Source organism: Aphidius gifuensis, linkage group LG2 (genome assembly GCF_014905175.1).
Source record: "Aphidius gifuensis isolate YNYX2018 linkage group LG2, ASM1490517v1, whole genome shotgun sequence".
Classification (NCBI taxonomy): Eukaryota; Metazoa; Arthropoda; class Insecta; order Hymenoptera; family Braconidae; genus Aphidius; species Aphidius gifuensis.
The window spans coordinates 29,072,934-29,087,890 of record NC_057789.1 but is presented as its reverse complement, the minus strand read 5'-3'; the positions used below and the strand labels follow the sequence as shown (position 1 = coordinate 29,087,890).

Below are 14,957 nucleotides of genomic sequence, written 5' to 3'. Positions count from 1 at the left end.
CGATATTATTGAGTAAAAAATTAATAATAAGTAAAAAGTTTTATTTAAAATGAGTTAAAACAAAACATAGTCGTCATACATGTGAAGCTACAATCTATATATACATATTTTTAGGTATAGAAATGAATAAATTATTATGTGGATAATAATTTAACCAAGAAATTGTGATAAATCTGGAAATTTGAAGGCATTATTTTGTCCAAATGATGATGGACCAGAATTAAATGAATTTCTACGTGAATTATCAGTTGTAGCAAGTGCAAAACCACATTGTGCTGTACAAACATCATCTCTAAGTATAGCTTCACGTGAAGCTTCACGAATTAAACGATTACAATCAGTAACTCTCAATGATGCACATTGAGTCTGTAAATAAAAAAATTAAATAACAAAAAATGATTAACATGATTTAAAATAATAATTAAATATGAAAATAATGCAAATACTTACACCCTCATTTGTACAAATACAACTTGTACATGGTGTTGGAAAACCAGATTGTCCAACAGCAACATTACGATCACCAATTTGGCAGCCAGTATCTCTTGTTTCTTTCCACGAAGCAAAATCCATTTTAGCCATTGTACCACATGATACTCTTGGATTCAAAAAATCAGATGGTAAATCAAATGCAGCTCTTTGCATCAACACATGTGAGTCCATATTTTCACATAATACTTTAGCCAATGTATTTTTACGTAACTCATTAAGTTGTTGTTCAGTAAATCTAATATTTGGATCATCTGTTTCATACCAAAAACGATCACATTTTCTAGCACGTCTAAATTGTGTTGCAATAATACAACCAAATGTTGGTCCAACAAGACCACCTTGTAATGGACGTTCACTCATACCACCAGGGAATAAATCAATATCATCAACAGATGCATAAATACGTTTTAATCTAGCAATAACTTCTGGTGTCATTTCTCTTGATAAATCATCAAATGTTTGTGCTTTTTTTAAATTACATAAACCACGATAATGATTATAACCAGGTATACCATGATCTCTAGCTCTTTGTATATTTAATGCAATTAAATCAATACCAGAAAATGGTATTTGACGATTTTCAAATAAATGATTTGTAACTTCACCAGTTATAAATTGATCAAGTGTTTCCATTGGTGTTGCAACAAGACCACGTATCATTTCATCAATCATATCTGGTTGATAAAGCATATCAACATTAAAAAAACCATCACGTAATAATATTGGTGGTTCAACTGGACGATAATTTTTATCCATTCTTGGTAAATGTGGACGTAATAATGAATGTCCAATACGAAATGCTGCTGCAGCAAATTCAGTAACAATACTTGGATTACAATCAGCTGAATATTCATTATAATAACCTTGTGGTAATAATTTTAAACCATATAAACTAACAGCATTCCAACCAAGTATTCTTGGTATAAATTCATTATATGTTATATGTTGTAACATTGCACTTAATATTCTTCTTGTTTCTTGAAATAATTTTTCATCATTCCATTGTGGATTAACTTGTTGTAAACCTTCCATAACTCTATTATGTTCACGTACCCATATTGTATGTATAACTGTTAAACCAGGTTGTTCAGATGCTCTAGCATCACCAGCAACAAAACAATAACCAGATGCTGATTTACATTCTGGATGTGTTGCTGATTGTGGTAATAAATCTTTTCTTCTTGATGGATGATTTGTAACATTCATTCTACCACTAAAACCACGTAATAAATTACCAACACAATTATTTTCACCATAAACAACTGAACAATCTAAAAATGCTGTATTTTGATTAACTTGTTCACGTGGACCAAGATTTTGTTGTCCTGGTAATGATCTCATTGATGGAAAGCACATTCTTTCACCACTTGTTACATTTATTGTTGGATAAAAATGATCACCAGCTGGTACAGGAAATGGATTACATTCTGGATGTACTGTTCTTGCTGAATCACATGATCTACATGTTGGTATTGATTCAGCAAAACCTTTGTGTATTGGTGTCATTGTTAAATCATGATCAATAAATTGTGCAAATTGCATTGTCATTAATGTATAACGATTATGAAGATTTGATATATCTGGATGTACTGTTGTTGATATTGTACGTGGATTTGGTAATAAATCATTACCACGTACTGAATGTATACGTGGTTGTGATACACCATCATCATATACTGGTGGTAATAAACGTGCAAATGTTGTTAATGATTTACCCAATTTTGGATTACGTAAATTATTACAATGACCAGTAAATGTTCTGTATGGTGATGTTGGATCACATGGTCCTTCTTCATCTGGACAATCAGCTTCAAATGGTAATGTATTACCCGGTAATATATTTGATATATCAACATTTTGTAATACATCTGAAAAATCAGAACCAGGAAAACCTAAACTATTACCACTATTATCAAATGCTTGACGTCTTCTTCTTCTTCTTCTTCTTCTTCTTTTACGTAAACCTTGTACACCATTTAGAAGCTCATTTGTTGCTAATTCATAGAGTATTGATGAATTTGCAAGTAACAATGCATCTTTATTTGCTTTTGAAAAACTTGCTGCTGTACCAGCTGGTGATTTTGGATCAGCATATTTTTGATTTAACCATGCATTGTATTCAATACGACGACGTTCAATTAAATTTAATTTTGCTTTTTCTAATGCTGCTTCAATAATATCTTTACTCAATACTACATCATCATCATCATCATCATCATTGTTATTTATTTTTTTATCAATAATTTCATGATTAAATTCATTTTTTTGATTTTCTTCATTGAAATTTACATTTGATATATCATCATCACCATTGTTTTCTTTCCATGCTGATAAATCAAGATGACCATGACGTTGACAATCAATTTTAGCATTTAAATATGCATCACTTTGTAAAAATGCCATTGGTTGTATACGTTCTAATTTTGTATTTGCACATAATAAACCAGAAAAACTTGTTCTTCTTATTGCTGTTAATTGTTCTGGTGTTAATGATGATGGTGGTATATCATTTTCATACCAAAAACGATCAGAATTACGTAATTTTAATAATTGTTGCTTAAGTAAACATCCAAATGTTGGTCCAATTGCTGAACCTTTTGATGCTTTTTCTAATATACCACCAATTAATAAATCAACATCATCATAATTCATATAAATATTATCAAGTATTATTTTATCTTCATAATTAATATGTTCTTTTGATTCTTTATTATTATTTGAACAATAATCAACAAATTTTTTATAACTTGGTATACCAAAATCACGTGATTTATGAATTAATAATGCACTTGTATTCCAATATTTTGATTCGCTACGTTGTATATCAAGTGTTATACCACGTGCTGATTTATCAAGTTGATTTTCAATGCTAATATTATTGTCATTTGTATTTTGTGATAATGATGCTAATGCTGGTAATACAACAAGTGCAATTGCATCATAAACACCTGGTTTATTATGTGATGAATAATCACGATAATAACCACTACTTAATTGTTCAAATTCATCATTATCAAATTCACCAAGTATACCAGATAAAAATTCAACAAATGTTATTCTTTGTATTTGTGCAACAAGTGCTCTTCTACCTTCCCAAAATAATTTTGCATCATTCCAATGTGGATTTATCAATTTTAAATCATTGACAATACGATTATGTTCATTTAATAATATTTTATATAAATTACCAAGTTGATTATTATTGTCTTGACAAATTTGACATTGTGTTATATTTATTTTACCATTTTCATATAATCTTAACATGTGAAATTTATCATCAGTATTACCGTATATATCAGAACCATCAAGATAACCAGTAGCACCATTCATTTGTTCACGTGATTCATATTTACAACCATATGCTGTTCTTGTTGGTACGTTACGATAATATGGCTTACATTCACCATTGTTTTCGTAACTTGTATAACATTCACGATTATTATTATTATTATTATCTTGACAACAACGTGTTGGATCAAGATGTGGTGTTATTGGTGATGATATATCACGTAATATTAACTCAGCCCATAGACCAGTTATACTTGTCAGTACTTTTCTTTTTTCATGACGTGTTTCTTTGTGTAAACTTGATGATTCAAGTTGTCTTATTATTTCCATTGGGGATGGTAAAGAATGATGGCTTATTGATTGACGTGGTCTTGACATACCTGTTTTAATTAAAAATAATATTATTATAATTTTTTTTTAAATATCCAAAATAAATATTTACATTTTTTGTAAAATCGAAAAATCGAAAAATTTTTAATATTTTCGCTATAGAAATAATTTCGATTTGATATGATAAAATAAATAAAAATAAATTTTACATACAGCTATTTTTAAATAAATAATATAATTTAGTTGTTTAAATTTAAAAAAATTAATAGTAAAAATATTAATAATTACAGCCAGTAGAAAAAATGAAAAAAATAATATTTTTCGAATGATGTCACAAATGAGTTTCTCTCATCAGTTAATATAGACAATGAATTTACATTTGATTATATATTATTATAACATCATCAATTGGTATTCATACTGTTTAAATGGTGCAATAATAATTGAGTTTCACTTGGTGAACCAGTAACAATAAAAAAAATTAAAAGAAAAAAAAACCAAAAAAAAAAAAAAAAACCAGTATGTTTTCTAATCATTTTTTTGAATCATAATCAAGGTGAATGTGTTAAAAAAAAATTATACAATTATTATTGTTATAAAATTAACTGAAAGGGATTCAAAAGGTGAATTATTTTAATATAAATATATTCATATGTGTGTGTGTTGACTGTGTGTTAAGGTAGTACAACACGTTTGAATTTTCACTTTCCATTCTTGACCTGATATAAACTGAGATACGTGATCACGAGCTCGAAGAATAACTACAATTTTAAAACAGTATAACTATACAAATAATCATTACACACACATAAAAATATAATAAACAACTAACACAAGCATCATGATGCTTTTTAAACTTTCTTTCTTCCTCATTCTATTTTTTTTTTCTTTTTTAAATAAAATACTTTCATCTGTATGATTTTTTTTAAATAAAAATTTAATATTTTCATTGAAAAAAAATTTAACGCTTGATTTATTTATATTATTTTAGCATTGATTAATTTTTTTTTAAGTGAAATTATAATGATTGAAAGTATCAGTTTAATATATTTATTTATAATTATTAAAATGAATTTTCTATATTTGATTATGATAATTTAAATAATAATCAATATTTGTTTGATTGAATAAATGTTTTCTTTAATTGAAAAATAATTGTACTTTCTTATTACCATCTGAATATGCTGGTGGTAAAAATCTGAGATATGGTGAACCTCTTGAGCCCCATGATGGATATCTAATATTGTTGCAGGTACCAGTTGGTGTCCTGTACATTGATGGTGGACATGGACTCTCTTTAATTTCACCACATTTATTTGCATTTTCATTAATTCCATCTTTTCTCCTGAATAATTAAATATAAATATTGTAAATTAATTTTAAATACAAGTTTAATATTATATTTTTTTTTTAAATTATATATTGTACTTTCACAGATTGTTGTTGTTGTTTTTTTTTTTTGTTTTTTAAATTCTTGTCTAGCCGGTAGTTCAAGAACAATTCTGTTAAACTTGTATTTCGAAAATGGTAATGACAAATTAAACCTGACCAACGTGTTTGTTTTATTTTTCATTTTTACATTTCACTTTAATGACACAGTGTATATATAAATTGTTTTTTTTTATATTTAGTATTTGAAAATTTCTTTTTGTTATTATTTAAATTTTATTTTTCTATTTTTTACTTGCCAGTTTGATTGATAGGCTAATTGCTCAGCCTCGAGAGCTGCACGTGCTCGAGCTTGTAGGTCATCATCAACACCATAGATGTATTCTAAAATTTCAAAAAAATAATTATACATTTAAACAGTTAATTAATAAATTTAAAAAATATAATTTTCATATATATTTTTAACTTGGGAGTGTTTAAAATAAATTAATTCAGCAAAAAAAAAATTCAAAACAGTGTTTTTTTTTCGTAAATGAAAAATTAGATAAATTAGAAAAATAGAGATATTAATTAAAAAAAATAATTGAATTTTAAAATTCATTGTATATTAGCATTGTTAAATAAACAACAATAATTTTCTTTTATTTTTTTTTAAATTAGAAATTAGATAAATCAGAGAAAATTATTTAAAATTGAAAAAAAAAAATTTAATTACATAAAAGAAGATTTTCTAATTAACCCTTTCAAATAAACAATAATAATTCAACTTGAATTTGTATTATTTAAAAAACTAAATTAAAAAACTTTCAAGCTAAAAATTTTATTTAAAAAAAATAAATAAATCCATTAGAAAAATGAATTCAAAATAAAAGTGAAAAATAAATTAAAATCGCATTTATTATAAATCCATTTACCTCATTAATAATAAACAAAAAAAAAATAAAATAAAATGGTAATTTGTTTAAATATCAAGACCATGTGTGCGATAATTAAAAAAAAAAAAAAAACATGTAAATTTATTACGTGGGTTTACTCCAGGAAATACAAAAATATTGTGAAATAAAATTAAAAAAAAAAAAAAAAAAATCTAAATTATTAATTTTAAAAATAATTCAAGTTATATAATAGAAAATGTATGTCAATAGATGAAATATTGTTAAGCAGATAAAATGAAAGTAATAATTAGAAAAAAAAAAAAAAAATAGGTTTATGGGTTATTTGAGTATGTAGCAAGGATAAAACGTGCCTTGTGATGGGCGCGTAATTATTTTACAGACACTATGAATTTAATTGCGATTACGCGAGTAAATTTATATTATCGTTAATAATACGTGATGGTAATAAATTTAAAAAGTTAAATAATAAATGCAATCTTCAATCTGCTTTTAAGATTCCCTTTTATATTTATTTATTTTTTTAAAAACTTACCAGACAGATCCAGGTGTCCATTAACCGGTGTAGATATTGCATAAATTTTCGATATGAAAATTACCAGCAGTAATATTCCACTGGTTCTGAAAAATAAATAATACATTTTTAATTTTTTTTTATAATAAGTGAGAGTATTCATCTCATAATTTTGATATTTTTTTACTTTCACATTTTAATGTTAAATTTAAATTTTAAAAATACATATCATTTCGTGGATTTATGATATCTCGAAATATTCAAATAAAAATTATCAAATAGTTTTGTCATTTTAAAATAGAAATTTTTTTCTATTTTTTAATTTTTTCTATGTCATGAATTCATTATCAATTGACAAATAACTTGTATAGAAATGTTTTTTTTTTTTATTTTTTTTGTTTAAAATTTATTTAGCTATCTAGGAATAAATTTGGGCCATTGGGTCATTTATATTCAGGACACATCAAAGGCCTTGAAAGGAATGTACGAATGAATATTTAAAAAATTTTTTAAATCGCTAAATAATTAGTGTAAAATTAATATTTTTAAATTTTTTTATAAATAAAAAATAGCAATGACAATTGTAATTTAAAAATATACAAAAATTCAAATTCAAATTTTCATTAATTAATTAATTTTTTGATTTTAAATTTCAATTAATTAGTTAATTTTTTATTTACTTTGAATGACAGTGTGTGTTTTGTCATTGAAAATTTGATGGGAATGACTAAACTGAGTGAAAAAAAAATGAATTAAATATATTTTTTTTTCAATACCAGGATTGAAAGTAAGGTTGGCATGTGGATCGTTGCCCTGGGGCATATAACACACAAGTATTTCATACAAAAAAAAAAGAATTTTTTTCATCTCGTGCCAGCGGCCAGGGACAGGGACATGGACACTCCAACTTTTAGCTCCAGGCAACATCAGACACCAACTACTTTCCTTTCTTTTATAAAAAAAAATTTTAAAATTCCTTTTTTTTTTTTTTTTCTTGTATTTTCACTCTTAACAAACTTCCGTCATCTTTTGCATCAACAAATCTTTTAAAAGGTCGTTTTTTTTAAATTTCATTGAAATATATTTTTTTTTTAATTCAAAATAACACACGAATAATAAATTAACATAAAATTTCCTTTTTAATTTTCTATACAACTTCTAAATATATAAATTATTTATTTTTCGATTAATTATTGACAATATTTTTTTTGGGTGTCAGTGGGTCAACGGAAACGGAAAGAGAAATTTTAATATATTTAAAATTTGAAAGAAAAAAAATCATCGAAGACTTGTCTTAAATTAACTCGAAAAAAAATTCATTGTAAAAATCAAAAATTATTTAATCATAATTGCTTTATAAAATTCTAAATGTTATTTATATTTTTGTCTTTTTTTTTTTGTAAATTGGAGCCATCATGAATGAGGAAGTACAATTTTTTTTATAGACTTGGAGAAAGTATCCTCTTCATACATTTTTTTTTACGTGACTAGACGCAAACATCTTTCTGTCAATACGTGTTTAAATTCCACATACAAATATTTGCTTAAAAAATTTTTTTATTTTCTATTAAATCAAGGTTATTGATGTAAATAATTTGCATTTATTAATAATTTAGTGAATTATTTTAGCTGATATATTAATATCATTGAAGATTTAATTTTTGCCAATTTTTATTTTTTTTGGTATTTTTGATATTTTTATTCAATTAATTTTTTGTCATTTTTATATGTCACGTCATTGATCAAAGACGATCAGTCCGTTATGGTCAAGAGAACTGAGGAATAATGGGCTTGCGATGTGGTTATCCTTGACTCAATCCTTACCCAGTATTAAGCGTGACTGTCTCCTCATTTTTTTTTTTTTTTTTTCATAATTTTTTGATATTACTTAAGAAACGTGAAAGTGTCCAGGAAAATATAAATGTATAAAAGAAGAAGAATATTTTTTAATTTAAAAAGAATTATTTTAATTTTGTATATTAATTGAGCTAAGTACGAAATATTAAATAAACTAGAGAAATAAATTTTTAAAAATTTAAAAATTAATAAAATTATTTACGGTATTTAATCCTGATAAATAAACAATAATACATAACTAAATAAATCAGAGTAAAATTTACTAAGAAAAAATTTAACCCCGTTGATTAAAAACAACTCGAACAAATTAAAATTAATTCATAAAATAACAACATGCCAAGTTTAAAAGATAGTTAATAATTTAATACGACAAACAAGCCAACTAATTATAATAAATAAAATTACAAAATAATTGTAAATACAAAAATAAATTAATAACTCACATGTGTTTAACATAAAAACCCTGACCTGCGTCAACGAAAATTACATCTATTCTTCAATACTTATTATTTATTATTTTTAAAAAATTATTATCCACAATTAGTGAGTCAATATAAATAAATAAATATCCGTTAATAATTATTTTTTATTGTCTTTCACAACAATAAAATAAAACCACGTGGAATTTAAAATAAATAAAAAAAAAACAATTTCCATTAAAATAAACTAAATTAAATAAATAAATTATAAAAAAATATATTAATAATTTACCTTAACAAGCCAATTGTCCCCATGATTGTTCTCATCGACGAGAGCTTTTTTATTATTTTTTCAATTTAAAAGCTCTCTTTTTTCTTCAGGTATTTTTGTCGTTAAATTAAAACTTTTTGATGATTATTTAACGTATTAATAATGAGCACATTATTGTGCCCAGGACACAATTAAAAATGTACATTAAAATTATTCCCTGAAGATATGATATATATTTATTAAAAGTTGAACTCCCTGACACCGATGATCGTCACAGACTGAACCCGCGAAAGGATTACTTTGATGCTTGTAGTAACTCGGCCAAGTAAATAAATATATTTAACGTATTGGTGGGAAACTTGGTTGTATTGCTTGATTTTTTTTTTTTTATATTTGAGTTGTATATTTCAAGTGGGAGAGTATTATAAATATACTAAAAGTAATATTGCCGCCACTCTCTTTCACGCTTTTTTACTTGGCTATATATTCACTTGGTACCATCAACATTGAAATCAATGTACAATAATATTTATCGTACTCACGTCTTCATAGATATTTCATATTAACAGTGAGACTTTCAGAATAAAATCGAGAGTTTTATATTCATCCAGTTGTATTTTTTATCCCCCTCTCTTATTTATCAAATCATCATCTGCATCAACGAAAAATAACATTTTTTTACATCTTTTTATCATTGGTTTTAATTGTTAATCATTTATTTTCATTGTAATTTTTATTTGCATTTATTTATTCGAAGAAATTTTATTTTTAATTTTCACTTGTTGGATGGATTTTTTTATGCAAATTTTTTAATTGATTTTAGGAATTGTAGAAATTTAAAAATAAAATAATAATTTAATAAATTAATTGAATATTAATTGAATAATTAAACAAATAAATAAATAAAATTGTTAATTTAAATTTTTATTAATTATTAATATTGCTGTTTAAATTATTAACTAATTTTTTTGAAATTTTAAAATATATTTCTAAGAAAAAACAATGTAATTATTGTTTGCAAAAATTATTTCATATTGTTTATTTTTTTTATGAAGAATTTATTCAAATACAATTGCCATTTACTAAAATAAATGATATTTATAATTTTTTTAAAATTGTTAAATAAATAAACTAATAATATTTATTATTATTTTAATATTTTTCAAAATAAAATTTAAATCCGTATTTTTTTTATCATTAAAATTTATATTTTCGTAAGATCAATAAATTTATATATCCTTAATTTAATTTTTTAGAAAATATTTTTTTATTCCAGAATTTCGTGATCCACACGACGACCTTTCTCAAAATTAATGACGAAATAATTATATAAAAAAAAAAAAAAAACAAAATTCAATTTTTTATCAGTAAAATTGATTTATTGAGCTTTTTTTTCAGCAAAAAAAAAAAAAAAATGAAAAATTAATAGACATCTAATTAAAAGCTCAAATAAGACATTAAATAATTATCATGATAAAAAAATCGTCCCAAGACAAGACTTGATTAAATAAGCAAAAAATAAAATGACTAAAATTAATTTGAAAAAAAAATTTAATAATAAAATATAAACAATGAGATCGTTGACGTCAGTTATTGAGAGTTTGTGTATTAGTAAATGATGATGTGATCATTGATATTTAATTATTATTTTTTTAATTTTAAATTTGTGTTAGTCAGAGGAAGTCACGGTTGGTCACGGGACTAGAAGTCACGAGGCACACTATCCAAGTCACGGGACTCAGTGAAAGTGTCGAAGTGAGACAGAGGAAGGTCGTGTTCTTCTTCGTGCTCAAATGATGAAGCCTCGAGTTTATTTTTTGTTGTTGTTGCTGTTGTTACTGCTACCAACCAACCACTTATATTTTTTTTTTTTTTCTCAATCCTCAAACTTATTATCATTATCATTTTTTTCTTTTTCATTTTCTTTATTTAATTTTTTACTTTTTTTTTTAATAAAAATATTCAAATGATATTTAACTTTTTTCATTGAAGATATACTTTTTTATAAAATTATTTTTACTAGATTTCCATATATTATTTAGAAATTTTTATTTGTAATTTTTAATTAATAATTGATTCAATATTTTAATCAAATCATAAGCATTTTTTAAATATTTAAAAGTTGATAGAAAAATTATTTTAAAAAAACTATTACTTTTTATTTCGAAATTTTTTAAAATGATTTTTCGAAATTTTTCATTTAAAAAAAAAATGAAAATCTAATGTTAATTTGAAAATTCATATTTTATTATTACATTTTTATTTTCTTCTTTAGTTTAAATAATTTAATAATCAATTTATTTATTTTCCAAGACAGATGATTTATATTTATTTTATTATTTTTTTAAAAAAAAAAAGATAATTAGTCATTGCAGTTGGCAGTGAGCCCTGAGAGTCGGTCAATAACTTTTGCCATCGGTGGATTTATCCAAGGCTTCAATATCATCAGATGTTTACAAAAAAAAATGATTATTACTATTATTATAAAATGATTTATATTTATTTTATATTTATCTAGACAAATTTTTAACTGATATTCTGTTTTTTAAACTTCTTTGGATGAAAAAAATTATGCTGATGGAGAAATATACTGATATAGGTACATGTTTGAAAATAAAAAAAAATATACAGTAACTTCGTCCAGTGACCCGATTTTATGAAACTCAACTACATCCTTGTTTATGCAATATCATTATGCTCATGGCGTTTGTAAATTGTAACTCGAATCAGGTGATCTTTTTGTCAGTAAAAAATAAATTGATCAACTTTATTTATTTTTATTTATAATTTATCCTGATAATATATTGTTGCTAAATTCATACGAATAAATATATCAATCAATCAATTGATCTATTATTTTCTATTGCAAATGAAATGTATATTTACCAACGAAAAAAAAATTTAATAAAACTTTAATTTAAGACAAAGTTATCTTCAAGGATTTTTAAATGGAGAATATAAGTTGAGATGAATTTAAAAAATAAAAAAATAGAAATATAAATTTAGCCGGATTCGGTGATGAATCCTTGAGCTAGTCCCTGATGTCTTGATGTTAAAAAAAATCATCATCATCATGTTAACTTGGATAATTATTAATTGATCATTTTAGAAAAAATATTTATTTTAATTTGTTTTTTTTTTTCTTTTTCAAATAGTTAATTATGAATTATTTATTATGGCTAGATTTTATTGATAATCATCATTGTTATTTGCATCAGTAGAGTCATTGTAATCATCATCATCAACATCATCATCATCACACTGAAAATAATTGATTTTTAATTTACTCAAAATAAATTATATTGATTTTAAAAATAATATAAATAATTATTTTTATATTATGTAAATTAATTATTTATTGTTATTATTACATAAATTACTAGACAAAATTAAATTACTATTTATGCAATTAATTTTATCTTGAGCTTTTGTTAAATAGAAAAAAAAAATTTCTAAATTTATTTTTTAATTAAATTTTTTAATAATTTATTAACAATAAATAAATAAATTAAATAAATATTTTTATAAACTAAAATTATTGTTAATTTATAAAATAATAATTTAATTTTCTTAAATTAATTTTATTAATGCCAAATAAATATTTTCGTTGAAAACATTTTAAATAAATTAAATTTTTACTTTTTTTTTTATGAAAAAAATAGTCTTTTTCTGAGTATAGTATTATCTTTGTCATTAAAAGCATCATTATAATTAAAAAATAAGAAAAACAACAGCATGCTTCTGTCAACCATCAACGTAATACAATTTTTTTTTTTTTTTGTAACACCAAATTAAATTTAATTGTAACAAAGTCTCACCTCGTTTACCATAATCGTCATAATAATTGTGATATAATTCTCGTGACTATTTTCATATTTGGAACTTTTTCTTTTTACCCGCATATATAATATCATTATCATGTGATATTATTTAAAATAGTCACATGTGTCTTGACAATGTGGCAATTCGAAAAAATACATCTCGCTTTTTTTTCTTTTTTAATTCCCAACGCGTCTATACTTTTTTTTATTCCTAAATTATACACATTTTTTTTACTAACTTGATTTGTTTTTTATTTTCAATTTCAATGTCTTGTTTTTTTATTTAATCTTATTATTATTATAGACATTCTTTGGAGAATCCGGTTGAGATTGAATATTAATTTCTCGCTTAATATTTTCGTAGAAAAATCATCAAAATATAATCATCGATTGAGAGATTTAAAAATTATTTCTATTTTTTAAATAATATAATAAAAAGAGTTAAATTTTTATAATTTAAAAAAACTATAAATTTTATATTTAATATTTTTTATTATTTATTTATAAAAATAAAAACCATTTTAAATTTGAAATTTATATATTTTTTAGAAAAAACGAGTATGCAAATTGTGTTTTTTGTTTTTATGTCTGGAAGAAAAATATTTAAGATTATTTTTTCGTTTTTATTTTTGTATAGAGACGAAGAATTTGATAGTAATTTAAATTGAATAATTGTTTGTTTTTCGATAAATGCTGGAGAGCAACAAGTAGTTGCTTCTTTTTTTTTTTTTAAATTCATTCTAACATTATCTTATCATTATTGTTGACATAACAATTATTTATACAACACAAGTAGGATGTAATTTTGTTACTATGTTTAATCTGTTAGATTTTCAAAAATTTTTTATTTTTTTTTTTGCATTTTAGAGTTGTAAAAAAATTAAAATGCACGTGGCTTTTTACTCTGATTCATTGCAAGTTGATTATTCACGTATGTTATGTTTTTGATTATGCTTGATGTACAAAACCTGACTAGAACATTTTTTTTCAATTTTTAAAACGACGTAAATTTTTTTATCATCATGGATTTATCAACTAATGTATTGACATTGAGAAAACACATTTTAATTATCCATTTATCATGAAATTCTTTTAGAAAAATTTAATCTTTTACACGTGTCTTTGCAGAGCAAAAAAATATATATTATTATTTTATGAGTAAGTATATTTTAATTGTAAAAATTGAGACAAAAACAAAATCACTTTTAAATTTTTTACCTGATTTTATGATAATAACAAGAGTTGTGCTTAATTTTAATCATACTTTTTTGTAGATAAAAAATTATTTTTCCAGCAATTCATATGTACATACAAAAATTATTAAAATAAATAATTAAATAAATTTAAAACATACAATTTTACTTAGAATAAATATTAGTCATTGGTAAAAAAATAAATTTCTGATGTTTATCACTAAAGTATTATTTTTATCAAATAAAAAAGAAAAATATTTTTTCACGCCAAAAAAAATTTCTCCGCTCACTTCTCCGCTGAGTCAATATTTAGGAGAAATTCGGAGTAAATGCGGAGAAATTTGGAAAAATATTTTCACCAGGGCTGACATATGTGATACATCAGCTGGATAACTATTCTTGACATATAATTTTCATATAATTACCCGATGTACACGGGATAACACGAAAACCATTGAGAAAGGTCCAAATGAAGCTATAAATTAGGATG

At 23.5% G+C, this 14,957-nt stretch overlaps 1 protein-coding gene across 1 annotated transcript; it reads right to left on the bottom strand.

Annotated features, from left to right (window-relative positions):
* Nucleotides 1–13: 13 nt before the first annotated feature.
* On the bottom strand, nucleotides 14–9,976 carry LOC122850078. The gene is made up of 6 exons (XM_044149083.1): nucleotides 9,475–9,976; nucleotides 6,928–7,013; nucleotides 5,799–5,883; nucleotides 5,283–5,455; nucleotides 451–4,160; nucleotides 14–366 (listed from the first exon to the last, which is right to left on the bottom strand). Exons 1-6 carry the CDS (start codon nucleotides 9,507–9,509, stop codon nucleotides 151–153), a joined length of 4,305 nt encoding a protein of 1,434 aa, XP_044005018.1. The 5' UTR covers nucleotides 9,510–9,976; the 3' UTR covers nucleotides 14–150.
* Between the last annotated feature and the right edge of the window lie 4,981 nt (nucleotides 9,977–14,957).

What these genes read in the sequence shown, in the direction of transcription:
- LOC122850078 (XM_044149083.1), bottom strand. Translation starts at nt 9,509, where the DNA reads ATGAGAACAATCATGGGGACAATTGGCTTGTTAAG. An exon ending in TGGACACCTGGATCTGTCTG is followed by an intron (nt 5,884 to 6,927) that starts GTAAGTTTTTAA and finishes TTGAAATTTTAG; the next exon opens with AATACATCTATGGTGTTGAT. An exon ending in GTATTTGTACAAATGAGGGT is followed by an intron (nt 367 to 450) that starts GTAAGTATTTGC and finishes TTTTATTTACAG; the next exon opens with ACTCAATGTGCATCATTGAG.